Source organism: Cygnus olor, chromosome 4 (genome assembly GCF_009769625.2).
Source record: "Cygnus olor isolate bCygOlo1 chromosome 4, bCygOlo1.pri.v2, whole genome shotgun sequence".
Lineage (NCBI taxonomy): Eukaryota > Metazoa > Chordata > Aves > Anseriformes > Anatidae > Cygnus > Cygnus olor.
The window spans coordinates 7488269-7501876 of NC_049172.1; the positions used below are offsets into that span (position 1 = coordinate 7488269).

Sequence of the window (13608 nt, forward strand, 5' to 3'; positions counted from 1 at the left end):
ACAAAAAGACTGCTTTACTCAGGTAGTCACAGCTGAAATTTCTAGATCTGCCCTGTTCCACTTGCACACGGGAACTTGCAGAATGAGGGCACACATTATCACAGGTTCAGCAGGGTTGATCTAATGAAATATATCTATCAAAACTATTAAATCACATTGGTCTTATTTGGGAAATTGTGTTAATGGGGGAAAAAATACCTCTGGGGCAATCTAGCACTGATTCTGTTTGTGGAAATGAACCAGGTGATGTTTCCCTGAGGGCATCTCAGTTTTTCCAGCAGGTAGGTGTGTCGGTCCCCTCCTCTCCACCCATACCTCACCACTCTGTTCAGCAGTGCGAGGTGGCAGGCAGCAGTTACAGTGCCGCCACCTTCCCGTTCCAATGCTGGCACACTCCTTGTTTTTCCCTTTGGCACTCGGGCTGCCCAGGGATGAACACCTTGGCAGATCATTTGCAGTTTCTTCCAGCACATACTGTTTGCCAGGCTTGCAAGAGACTTCTTTCCCTGGATCTCCTTGCATTTCAAAGCCAAACTAAGGTACAGAAACACCTTGCTAAAAAGCATTGCCTCCAGGAGATGAACAATAATACAATTCAAAAAATAAAAATAATAAAAAAAGACGTCATGCAGATCCCTAGCTGCTTTGGGCTCCCTCCCCCTTGCAACATGGAAAAGAGAACTCCCTCCAAGCAAAAACACAACTGCCAGGCCTTTCTCCCACATGCTCACAGTGCGTCCAAGCCCCCCTCTTTTCCCAACACTGACTAGTGCGAAACATCTGCCAGAATAACATATGAGAGACCAAGACCAACCCAACATAGGAAATAAAGTAGCACTGGGAGCCCTCACCTACAGACCTTTCCCATATAAACCTGAAACATACATGACAAAGCATATATAGTTCAGTCAACAGCTCAGTGCGGTGACCTGATTTACTTGCACGGTTCAGAGAATAGAAAGAAAGCTGCAAAACCATATACCACATCCACAGGCTTCCAAGAGTAGAAGGCAACCCTAGAGACAACATGACAAAACAGCAAGGGAAGGGGAAATGAAAAAAACAATGCATTTATCTCTGAAATTGGACATTGAGCATTAAGAAGTTATGATTAATGGAGTTATGATTTAGGTACTTATGCTTTTATCTACCAGAACCGGCACTTACAGTTTCCAGAACATCAGTGATAGGGCCACTAACAAAAGCTGAGCACCTGTGGAGTTGAGCTAACCAGAATGCTTGGAGGCTTTTTGGAATCACTGACAAAGCAGGGGTGATCAAGAGTACACCCTCTGGGTGCAGAACCTTTCCCTAACACCCAGCCTGACCCTCCCCTGTCCCAGCTCCATGCCGTTCCCTCAGGTCCTGTCGCTGTCCCCAGAGAGCAGAGCTCAGCGCCTGCCCCTCCACTCCCCTTGTGAGGAAGCTTTAGCCTTTATAGACTTCCTTTGGACACTGTCTAACAGTTTTATGTCTTTCTTATACTGTGGCACCCAAAACTGCACTCAGTTCTTGGGGTGAGGCCACACCAGCACAGAGCAGAGCAGGACAATCCCTTCCCTCGACAGGCTGGCAGTGCTGCGCCTGAAGCACCCCAGGGCACGGCTGGCCCTCCTGGCTGCCAGGGCACGCTGAGGACTCATGTTCAACTTGCCATTATGTCATTAAATACTGTAGTTATTATTTATGCCACAAAAATCCATGCTATCTTTCAGCAAGCTGGTGCCACTGTCTACCAGTGGCACTTGCTGATTCCAGGTACTTGGAGGAGGGGGGGACCTCAGCACCCCCCCGCAACGCCTCAGGGGCCGGCGCCTGACGGGGACCGGGAGATGGAGACCCTCGCCCTGCCATGGGGTCGCAGTGAAGGGACGGACGGAGGTACTGAGGGAGGAACCCGCCATCTTCCCGCCCCTCCTCAACCCCCCGCAATGGCTCCAACAGCCATGCGCGTGCCCGCCTTGGAGCGGGGCGGGGTCACTCTCCTCTTCCGTCCGGAGCGATGGCGAGCGGGGTGAGGCGGCGCGCGGGCCCCCCGTCCCCCCCCGGTCCCCCTCCATTTTGTGTCACTGCGCTTTGGCGCGGTCGCGCTGTGCCACCCTCACGCCCCCATCCCGCCCCGGTCCCCCCCCCCCAGCACCGGGAGGTTTCAATTAACGACAGAAATAATGGGATTTGGGGCTTTGGGGGGCCTTGATTAGCAACAAAATTAATGGGATTTGGGGATTTGCGGGCTGAGTGCACCCGCGGCCGTCGCCATCCCAGCAGCCAGTTCAGATTTCTGTGATGAAATCCCCAGCGTCGCGCCTGGTGCGGTTTTGCAGTGTTCAGCCAGGTAGCAAGAAGCAGAGCAAAGGGAATTTGGCCCCAGTTGGACCGGGAGCAATCCCTGCTTGCTCTGCTGGGGTTTATAAGGTTTCAGGCCTTCTTGGGTCGGCAGCAGTCGTTTCAGCGATTTTTGCACGTTGTTCTGCTGTTTGGGGTGCAGTGAGGGTGGTAGCCAGCTCTGGGGGATACTGTCCCGTTGTAGGACAGGAGTACCCAAAACACTGGGTGCTGTTCTGGAGTGGATCACCGAGGGTCTGCTCCAAGACAGGCGAGGCAGGGATGGCGTTCCCTGCTGGGGTTTGTACCAGTGAGGCCATCAGCTTGGTCCCACGACTCAGCCGAGTGATCAGCAAGAAACCATCACATTTGCAGGAGAACATGCCCGGCAGAGGGCAAAGCCCATTTTCTTCTGCGGGACAGACCTGGAGCTGTGCTTCTTACAGCTTACAGCTGACATCTAGCAATGGCAGCACCAGAGCCTGCTCTGGACTACATGGCTGTGATGCTGGCTCTTAGAGCCACCCCGGGGCATGCCTGGCTGGTGATTGGATTGGGCTTCCCAATTCCATACGCTGCAGACTCTGCACCATTTGTCTTGAAAAGCTTCCTGGGAGGTCAGGAGTGGGTGCAGAGCAGCCTGCTGGGAGCAGTGAGCACCAGTTTGCTCGCAGAAAGCTGTGTGGGCTCTGTGGAGGTGCTAGCACACAAGAACTCACTGCCAGAAACCCTACAGCAGCATCTCTCCAGTCCCTGTGCCCCACTGTCAGGCTCTGCACGCCAGCCATGTGTGTGCACATGTTCTTGTTGAAATCCTACTCAGAAGCCATCCTGTTATGGAACAAGAAGCCCACCTTTAATATGGGGGTTTGGACTGTTATGTGACTTCCACTTTGCTTTCCAAATTTCTAAATGAGCACTCTGTGCTCAAGGGCCACCGCTTACATGAATGCCTGTTTTATTTTAAACCACCTTTTTTATTATGCAATCTCTCCATTCCTATTGTTCCTTTCACTGCAGTGTTTGTATATGTCCCAAGCGGTCCTGGGTTTATTATACTTTTGCTCAATAAGAGAATAACATTCAAAGTTCAGATCTTGGTTTATTCACTCGGCTTTCTGGGAGCAAATGTAGACCAATTAAGCCTTTGTGCTGAAATGATGTATTTCAGATCTGGGATTCTTTCCAAAAGCCAGTAGCCTTTCTTTCATTTCCTTGCTTGGTTGAACAAGAATTATTTTAACAGATGTCCTCTCTTTTTCTTGTTGATGTCTTTTAGGTTATTAAATGCAGGGCTGCTGTTTCCTGGGAGGCAGGTAAACCTCTCTCTCTTGAGGAGGTGGAGGTTGCTCCACCAAAAGCTCATGAAGTCCGCATCAAGGTAATTATATCAATCTTTAACTGTATCAGTTATGTTTTGGGAGACTGAGTATTAAAGCTGTTTACCAACAGAATAAACGTTGAATGGATAGTATTAGTTCATTAGTATCTCAGCGGTTTTACAAAGAAGAAAATTATGGTATTTAGATCTTCTGTTTATGGAAAACATTTTTGATTTCTGTTGGTCTCAGTCCAGAGCCTGGTCTAAAGTTTATAGCTAGTCTTGGGGGTTGATTATTTCAAATACAGGAACCCAGCCTGCATTGAGCCTGCATTGAGATGACTTGGACTACAGATTTCTTGCCTGAGGAAACAATATGACATCATCTACCCCTTTCAACAGCAGGATGTAGTTGGTGGAATAAGAAAAGATGCACTATCCCCCAAATTTCCTTTTTTCGAAGTGTGATATATACTTTGTGCTGTGCCAGGAGTGAAAGTATGCTTGCTGTATCACAAATGTTACTAGGATTGGCAAACTCCTATTGGCGATTTTTCTGAATGACCAACCAAAGGGTAATATTTAAATCTATGCTACTATTCTATTCTTCAAGATACCTCGGCTTATATATATATATATATATATATTTATTTATTTATTTATATATATATATTTATATTTATTTACTTATAGATAGTTGCCACTGCTGTCTGTCACACTGATGCCTATACACTGAGTGGTGCTGATCCTGAAGGATGCTTCCCTGTGATTTTGGGTCATGAGGGAGCAGGAATTGTGGAGAGCGTTGGGGAAGGAGTAACAAAAGTAAAGCCGGGTAAGAAAATACCTGACATCTTACAAGTTTTCTGACTTCCTTAAAAGTGTGACTTTACTATAATGGCAACTGTCAAATTGGGCCACTCACTTGCTATATTGCAGGATATAATGTTTTATTCTGAATGTCTGCATAAATTTCTTTTGTCTGAGGAATAATACTAATCTATTCAATGTACACTCGGTTTAAAGATTGGAAAACTCCAGATTTCTTGCTTGAAATTGGATCGATATAGTTAGAAAGATTTTTTTTTTCAAATAAAAGTTGTTACCTGTTCTTTTAAACAACTTAAACAATTGTGTTACTATTGGTTTGAGGTTATTTTGTTTTACAGTAAGTTCCTATTTGTTCTGGAACGATAAACTTCTGATTGTCTGTCTGCTCAGACATGAGAAAAAGTGTTTTATCTAGCGCTCTATAAGTAGCGCTACTCTGGACTGTAAGCAGACTGTAAAAAGAAATGAACAGTTTTAAATGAACAATTGCTCACATAAAAGCCATACAAATTGAATAACTCCACTTCTCTCTTTATGCTTTGCTTGACTCAGTAATAGCCAGATTTTTTTTTTTTCTCTAGGGGATACCGTTATCCCTCTATACATCCCCCAGTGTGGCGAGTGCAAATTCTGCAAGAATCCTAAAACTAATCTGTGTCAAAAGATAAGGTCTGTATGCTTTTTTATCTTGACATACAATATAGTATTTGTTCAACGTATACCTGTTCTAGTTATCAAAAGTAAGAAAGTACATGTTTTAAGGAGTCAGACACTACTTTCCATTCTTCCTTAAGATTTCTTCTTAAATAAATGTTTCTTTGTTTGTACGTTTGTAAAGGTGTAAGCTGGTAGCTTGTTTCCACAGCTTTGAAAACATAAATGCTCTGACTCTGTATTTAATCCATACTTAAAGGAAATACTTCAGGGAATTTAGCTCTTGCTGCAAACACTGAAGGCTTTGAGTGGTACAGAATTATAGAGAGAGCTCTTTTTCCTTAATACATGCTTCTCTGCTGATTTTGCAGCTGGGTCCAATAAGCAATAAGGATGGTAAATCTCAGCCAGGAAGGATTCTCCATTGCTGGGACTGATATACCATTAATACCGTTTAATGGGTTGTCTAGCTTGCATGCACTAAGTGGATCCTAATGGTACTTTGATGAGTCTCTGTGGTCAAGGAGAATATTTGGCTTTGGTCACTATCTTCAGCCCCCAGGAATATTGCATCTCCTTTCATTAAAGCATTAAAGCTATTGTTCATACCTTTCACCTGTAAAGTTACTGTGCCCCAATTTCAGCTGGAGGTTCCCTGTTTCAACCCAATTGTGCTGCCACTCTGCCAGCAACAGGCCATAGTAGTAATGTGACCACTGTTTGGACATACTATTTAAATTACTATGAAAAAGTAAGTGTGATTTAAGCGTAGATCCCATTCTGAAGAAAACGGTCTCGCAAAACCAAAAACCCTGGGACATAATTGATGGCTGCTGCTCGAGGGAAGTAGACTAAAGGAAGTGAATGAAGATGGGAGTGCGGTACCATGGCACAAGCAGTTAGCACTGGTAGCTAACAGGGTCAACGTGCTGATAAACTCCCAATTCTTTCCATGCTTCCTTGGAGGAATTAACAACATGAAGTGTTTGTTAGGAGACTAGTGTCTAATTTCTGTAAATTCATGGGTTTACTGGAATGTTCCAAAAATTACGGTGCAATTATGCAACTATATCCCTGTGCTACTTACACAATACTGTCTAGTGAGAGTAATTACTGCTTAAGACTCTGACTCTACTTTCCTGTCTTTGCCTTAAGAGTTACTCAAGGGAAAGGACTCATGCCTGATGGTACCAGCAGATTCACCTGCAAAGGAAAGCAGATTTACCACTTCATGGGGACGAGCACCTTCTCAGAGTACACGGTGGTTGCTGACATCTCCGTAGCTAAGATAGACGCTGCAGCACCTCTCGATAAAGTGTGTCTGCTGGGCTGCGGCATCTCTACTGGATATGGGGCTGTTGTTAACACTGCCAAGGTAAAGGCTGCGGTTGTCTCTGGCTTTTCTGTGTAACTGTGCCTGAGCCAAAGTACACTAACAGTTTAGGGACTAGATTACAGACTAGATACAGACTGTAGCCATGATGTACCAAATTTCTGGGTTTTTATGCTCTTTAGCTGGTGAAATTAAACTAAGAATTTCAAACTTCCATAAAGGGCAGATCAGGTCAGAAGAAAATTAGAGGGTTAGACAAAATCCATGTAGAAGATCCTGCATCTCTTTTAATACCAACTTTACTTTTCCTGAAATTACTTTTCCAACTCATCTTAATCTTGATGCAAGTCATTCTGGTAGTTTTGAAGGTCAGGGTGAGAGAGAGAGACAGTAGGTGAGCACACATGGGGCTAGGGCAGGTTACGGAAGTCAAGTATTTGGGCAAAAAGGAAAGCCTAGCACATAAAGAGGTTTTCTATAAACTTTCCATAGAGTTTGCCTTATCTAAGCCATAAAGTCTTGTAACCATATATATTTACCCCCACATTTTCTTCATAACAGACTTGTGTTTTTCACTCATGTGGAAGAATTTTCTCTGTTGCTTATGGCTTTTTCTTCACCTAGGTGGAACCTGGCTCCACTTGTGCTGTCTTTGGTTTAGGAGGAGTGGGGCTGGCAGTTATTATGGGCTGTAAAGTTGCGGGAGCATCCCGGATCATTGGCATTGACATTAACAAGGATAAGTATGCCAAAGCCAAGGAGTTTGGAGCTACCGAGTGCATTAACCCTCAAGACTTCAAGAAGCCCATCCAGGAGGTGCTGGTTGAAATGACCGACGGTGGCGTAGACTACTCCTTTGAGTGCATTGGTAACGTTGGAGTCATGGTGAGTGAGTGCATAACAGCAGCAATTGGAGGGAGGGCATAGCTGGTTGCCACTTTGTTGTTCAGCTAAATAGGAAACCAAGCTGCTTGCTTGTTACAGGAAACGTGCCATGCTATTTTTGTTTAAATAGTAGTGATAACTGCTGTGACTAAAAAGGACAATTTACATCAAACCCTAATTATGCAAATTCTGTTTCTTCACATAAGTGTTTCTATCTTTGAAATACTGAGTTTTCAGCTGCTGAAAAATTAACAAAAACCACATAAAATGTATTGTACAATGTACAATATATAATTTACTTATAATTAATTTGCTTATAATAATTATGATAATTAACAAATGTAAAATCTCAAGGACTGCTCAGAATCTCCCTTCTCCCCCAGATAATGAATTTAACTTTTAGAATCACAGAAGTATTGCTGAATGTAAGGCGAGGCTTTCAGCAATGACAATAGCAGTTCTAATCTGTCAGTAACATGGTCTACATTGTCTCTGCTTACAGTTTATCCCAGCTTCTAGGGGAGTGGCTTTTTTGGAAGCCAGATGGGATATAAAAAGAGCAATCTTTAACAGTATAAGGAGTCTGAACCAATGGGAAACTTAACAAAATTGTCAGGGGATTTATTGTTCCTTAAACACTAATGTGGCGATTCATTAACTGGGGGCGAGGAAGTGCAACCTGTGCCAGTCTAGATAGCATAAACATTAGCAGTAAACGGTCTGTTTTTGTCCTGTTCTTCTGTGAAGAGGGCTGCCTTGGAAGCCTGCCACAAGGGCTGGGGAGTCAGCGTGATCGTTGGAGTAGCTGCTGCTGGTCAGGAGATCTCTACGCGGCCATTCCAGTTAGTAACTGGGCGGACGTGGAAAGGGACCGCGTTTGGAGGTAACTCTTTTGGTTTGGGGATAAAAGTAATTTGCTGTGGGTTAAATGCGGGAAGAACGTATAATGTTCCTACAGACCAGCTACAGATAAATACATTGAAATAAACACATGAAATACAAGATCTCATGTGTTTCAAAGAGAGAATATAACCACCCGCTACTCAGTTCTATAGCAGTGGTATAGTGGGATTGCTTTCTTATTAGCACAAGGTTTGGGATGCAGTAAAGGACCTGGTCTTTGGGGAGGTGTGAACTCAAAGATGTTTTTGTTGCTTAGTCAGTAAGCAATTGCGGGGCTAAAATGGGAACTTATAAAAGAACTTGAAAATAAAAAGCAACAAAGTCTTGATAGACCTTTTCTGCTGTCAAACCAGAAACCTGTTGAGACTTTTACAGCCGCAAGGGGCTGATAGAGATGTTAGTGCATGCTTTCCCAGGTGAGGGCTGCTCTATGCCAAATGTTGAAATACCTAGTGAAAGGTTAGTGCACAAATGTGTCTGGATAATGTGTGCCCTTGCCAGATCTAGCTGCCCTCTTACATTCCTTATTCACTGCCTGAGTAGAGCAAGAGTAACAAACACCACCAATCTCGGTTCCTTTTCACGTTTATCAGATGATAACCCGTATAAGGGTTGTATGTTTTCCTTCCTCTTTGTACAGAGGTGGGTGGAAAGGGCAAAAACAAATGCACACTCGCTGTCTTTCAGGCTGGAAGAGCATAGACAATGTGCCTAAACTGGTGACTGACTACATGTCCAAAAAGATCAAAGTGGATGAATTTGTGACTCACACCCTGCCTTTTGACAAAATTAACGAGGCCTTTGAGCTGATGCATACAGGAAAGAGGTAATGTTCATAATACTGAAAGGTGTAGATGTTTGTTGATGGGACAGTGTCAAAATACAGGTTCCCTGCCCACTGTCATGTTTTAAACAGGTAGGATAAGAGCTGACAGGTACCATGCACTTTTATTCTGAGACAAATGCACATTCTCTGAGCTCCTAGCCACATGCCAGAACACAGGCAGAGAGTGAAAAACAAGCAACAATGTCTAAGGGAAATATGCAGGTCTGTAAGACAAGCCAGTCTTAGCTTTCCATTTCCAAAAGTATTGCTTAAACGTTCCTCCTTACAAAAATAAATGTAGAGAGATTGAAGGAGAGTTATCACAAATACATCTTTACAAGTCATTAAGCTATTAGTCTAATTTAGCTGTTAACTAAATAGTAGATTTCAGTGTATTTTCAAACAATTATTTAGGATAGATTACCAGCAGAAACAGTCACTTAGAATGATCTTTAGATATATTTTTTTTTATATATATTTTTCTCTAGTTTGAACTGGGGTAGAACACCAACATGTCAAGTTTGTACTTCCTAATATGGCCAGATCGCTTTTACAGCAGCTTCTGCCTTCATTAAGGTTAACAGGAGTTTAGACTGTTCATACTGCAAACTTCTGCCATCCACTGCAGATGGTGAAAAACCTGCTGGATGCTTACTGAGCCTTGCTGCCCTCATAGCAGTAGACTACGTAGCGGTTGTGATTGGGTTGCAGCAGTAGCACAAGGCTCAAAGTGTAGGGTATACTCATCAGAGGATATATTGGGTGATGCCTGTGAAGCCCTGTACAGATACAGGTGTGGATGTGCTTGAAGGAAAACAGAGACTACCTGGGGATGCTCTGGCAGGATTTGCATCTGCAGGTTAAAATCCGAGGCGAAAGGATTAGTCAGTTTGAACCTGAGAAATGTTAAAGTTTGTTCTGCTGTGTCAAGTGCAGGCCTCTTTGAAATAAGAATTTTATTGAGATGCTCTGTAACTTGTGGGAAATTCATAGACTGGCATAGCTACCGGTGTCCCTTAGAATAGAAACCAGCTTATCAGCAGTCCAGGTTGCATCCTTTTTCAGAAGGTGTTTTCAAGAAGGAATCAGATAGTGGACAAGGAAGTGCTCTAGTAAAAAAGACTCTCTCTTCCTGCGTATTTACATGAATGCAGGAATCTCTGTCCATACTTTGGTTTACCTGCACATGGGTAAATAGGCACCAGCCTTACTGCAAGAATCCACTACAGTCTTTCTGTTTGACCTCAATCCATATTGATATTATAACTTCCTCAAAAATGACTTTCTCTGCTTTATCTGATACTTTATCTGTTTTCCTAATTTGGATAAGTCAGTTAACATTAACTACATTTGTACCTTTTACAAATTTGAAACACTGCATCATCTATGCAAATTTATTCCAGCAGTTGATCCCCTTACCCAGTTACAAAATCTTATGCTCATGCAGGAATAAATCATCAAAATGATTAAGTCCTATGAAAGTAATAATGAAAGCTACTTAAAATTCTCCAAGCAGCCAAAAGAGGGAAATCCTGTAAATATTGATTTTTCATAATCAATATTCTTGGGTAGTTACTGAAAACTGACACACGTAGTTTGAAAAGGCTTACATTTTAAGTACACCTTTTTGGGGGAGGAACTAAAAATGAATAATGAGCATTTAGCAACCCATTTTTAGGCAGGATTTTAAATAAATATTTATTATAGGTATAATTTCATTTTTATAAGAAGTTGAAGTTAAGTGAGAGTATGTCTCAACAGTGAAGGGGAGGGAGGGGAGAAAAAGGACATATTTGTAATTCTTATTTTTTTTTTTTCATTTTAAGCATTCGAACAGTCCTAAAGTTTTAGAGACAAACGTGGACCTTCCTGCCAGCCAGCCACATGATAACTGTCCTTTTATAATGGAGTTTCTAATAGAGGGTAGAATCAGGTAAATGCAAACTCACCAGGACGAGGACGATGGTATGTTTTAGGGTGATCATGATGAATATTAAATAACCGTTTCTTCTGAAAAAACAATCAGTAACCACTGGGGAGTGTTACATAATTAACACTGATGTTGGAACTTCTATTTCTGTACCTGTTCCTCAAATTCAGTAATGCTTAACTCAATCTACTTAATAAAAGCTTATTGCTAAACAGAGTGTTGGAATTACAGAGCATAAAGACACTGAAGGCTGTGTCACTGTTTTCTTCTTGTGATTGTATATTATTATAATAGAGGAAGAGTATTTTTCAGTCAGTAGCAAATGATGGGGGGTTCATTACACCAGGCAGTTTGTTGTGCACAGCTGTGCTGAGAAGCAGCACTTGTGTGCTGCAACTGCAGTGCGAGAGGGGCAAGAACTGCAACAGCCCTCAAGCTTCTGAGGCTGTTCTAGGACTGTGAAGGATCTACCACCCAGCTCTCCCTGGAAGCCACCTAGCAGAGCAGACAGGTTGGATGCATGACCTAAATGTCCAGGTGTACCTGTGCTTGCTTGGGCAGTCAAGTCCCTGTTCTGCCTGATTTGCTATCTGGCTCGTTACGCTGGCTGCAGGCAGCCCTGTTCTGAAGATGATAGCAGAGGAGCACTCCACTGGCTTGCCTTAGTGGTGTCCCCTCCAAGACTTCAGTAGCACAGAGAAAGTTTTGTCATTTCCTTAAACTTACTGGCAACTGAAGAAGCCTACCATCAGCACTGCAAAAACAAAACAAACAAAAAAAAACAAATCTAACTTGGGATTGTTATCTTTAATTGGTCAGAAATAGAATCAATCCATTGAAGAAGGGAGTATTACTGTTAGAGCAGCAGTTTCCTCGTGAGGATCACGGGAAGAACAGTAAAAGGCCTTGACTGAGGAAGGCTTCAGGGTGGGTTGTGGTGTGTCTTTTTGTTATTAGCATTACGTGTTTTAATTTGAAATTGCAGGGCTTTTTTTTTTTCATTCTCCCCTTAACTATACTTGATGTGACCCGACTGGATAGAATGTTGTAGCATCAAAATCTGGAAGAAGCAGCATGGCAGGTCCAGAAAAATGGGAGGGAGAAAACAGGCTGCAAACAGGTGGAAAAACTACCCTGTTTAACATACAGTTGCATACATGAAAAGCCAAACGTACTCATTAAGGGAGGGGTTTCATTTTTTAAAGGGAGGCTGGTCAAAGCAACTGTTCAGAAAACTCTCAATGCAAACAGTAATCATGTTAGTGGTGAGAGGCAAATTTTCTTCTAATAATTGCCTTGCCCCAAGACACTGCTATACAACTGGGACACTTACATCTTTTCCATTTTATATTGGAAAGTTACCCTGAGAGCACTCTGAAAATAGTTGAGGTAGCTTTATTCCTAACTTCATTTAAGTCACAGCAAACAACAAAAATCTAATTCCTGTTGAATGTCTTTAAAAATTGAATGTTAAGCAACTAGAAGAAATAATAAGGGAATTTCTACCAGGAAAGCAAGCCCTCCCACACAGCAGTGAGGTGATTCTCAGTACCTCATAAGCTCCAGAAATACTGGCTGAGCATTAGAGAATTAGGTAAAAAAAAACTTACTGTTAATAAGCAGTTCCCAGTAGGGCACTCCGTAACTACAGGGTTATATCAATACAGTATTAGCTCAGCATCTTCGCAAAACCATCCTCCCAACTGGATGCAACAGAACTAAAGTACATACACCGTAACAGTTGATCCTCTGGGTTACACATACCAAATCATGACCATACCATTATGCTGTCTGGATTACATTCTTACTCTGGAGAACCTGCAGCTTAGCCTGTTCATGGAGAGCTAGTTTTGTAACACCAGGGTAAGAAAACAAAGACATTTAGCAATACAAGAGTTCAGTTCAAAGACTTAGTTTCTTCCCAGGCTGAAGAATTGATGTCCTAGCTGTTGGGTAGCAGACTTTTCAGACTACTTTGTTCTGCAAAGCTGTTGATTAAATGAAGTGTCTTTGAACTAATCTCTTTGTAGTTGCTCGGCTAACAGAGGGATTCATTAACACAAGTGCTCTTCCTTACACCTCATGCTTGGCGATTGAGGTACTGTATGAAATTGTACTATCTTGCCACATGCAAGGACTTCAGTGACCAAAAGTTTCCAACACATGACTGCATGTGAAATGCATGTATACTCTGCTGTCACGTGAAAATGCAGCAGCACTGAACTAGCACTTGTTCTGTGGCCTCATGCTGTTGCTTTTATCCAGCATTACCTAACACATCATCTTTCCTTAAATATTCATGCCAATTTGCAAAAAACAGCATGAACAGTTTTCACACCATCATGTGTAATTTTGGAATTGGAGATGATAGTAACGGGAAAATACTTCCAGAGGTTGTTTCGGAACAAACTGCACACTTGTGTTTTTGGTAAGAGTGAACGACTTCTAAAAAGTACCATCAAAAAGTTAAAATTGTGTTGCTTTTTCTTTTGAAGTAGATAGCAGTTCCTGCAAAAATCAAACACAATTTCCCACATCCAGTCAGCACAAGTCCAATATATAATGTTCAAGCAAGGCTACAGCTAGATAGGTGAAAAAGG

The 13608-nt window shown here is 42.6% G+C and overlaps 1 protein-coding gene across 1 annotated transcript; it reads left to right on the top strand.

The window, feature by feature from the left end:
- Window positions 1-1933: 1933 nt before the first annotated feature.
- Window positions 1934-11216, top strand: LOC121070068 (alcohol dehydrogenase class-3). The gene is made up of 9 exons (XM_040556679.1): window positions 1934-2014; window positions 3605-3706; window positions 4340-4481; window positions 5059-5146; window positions 6287-6506; window positions 7089-7349; window positions 8097-8232; window positions 8940-9078; window positions 10905-11216. Exons 1-9 carry the CDS (start codon window positions 2003-2005, stop codon window positions 10927-10929), a joined length of 1125 nt encoding a protein of 374 aa, XP_040412613.1. The 5' UTR covers window positions 1934-2002; the 3' UTR covers window positions 10930-11216.
- The last annotated feature ends 2392 nt before the right edge of the window (window positions 11217-13608 follow it).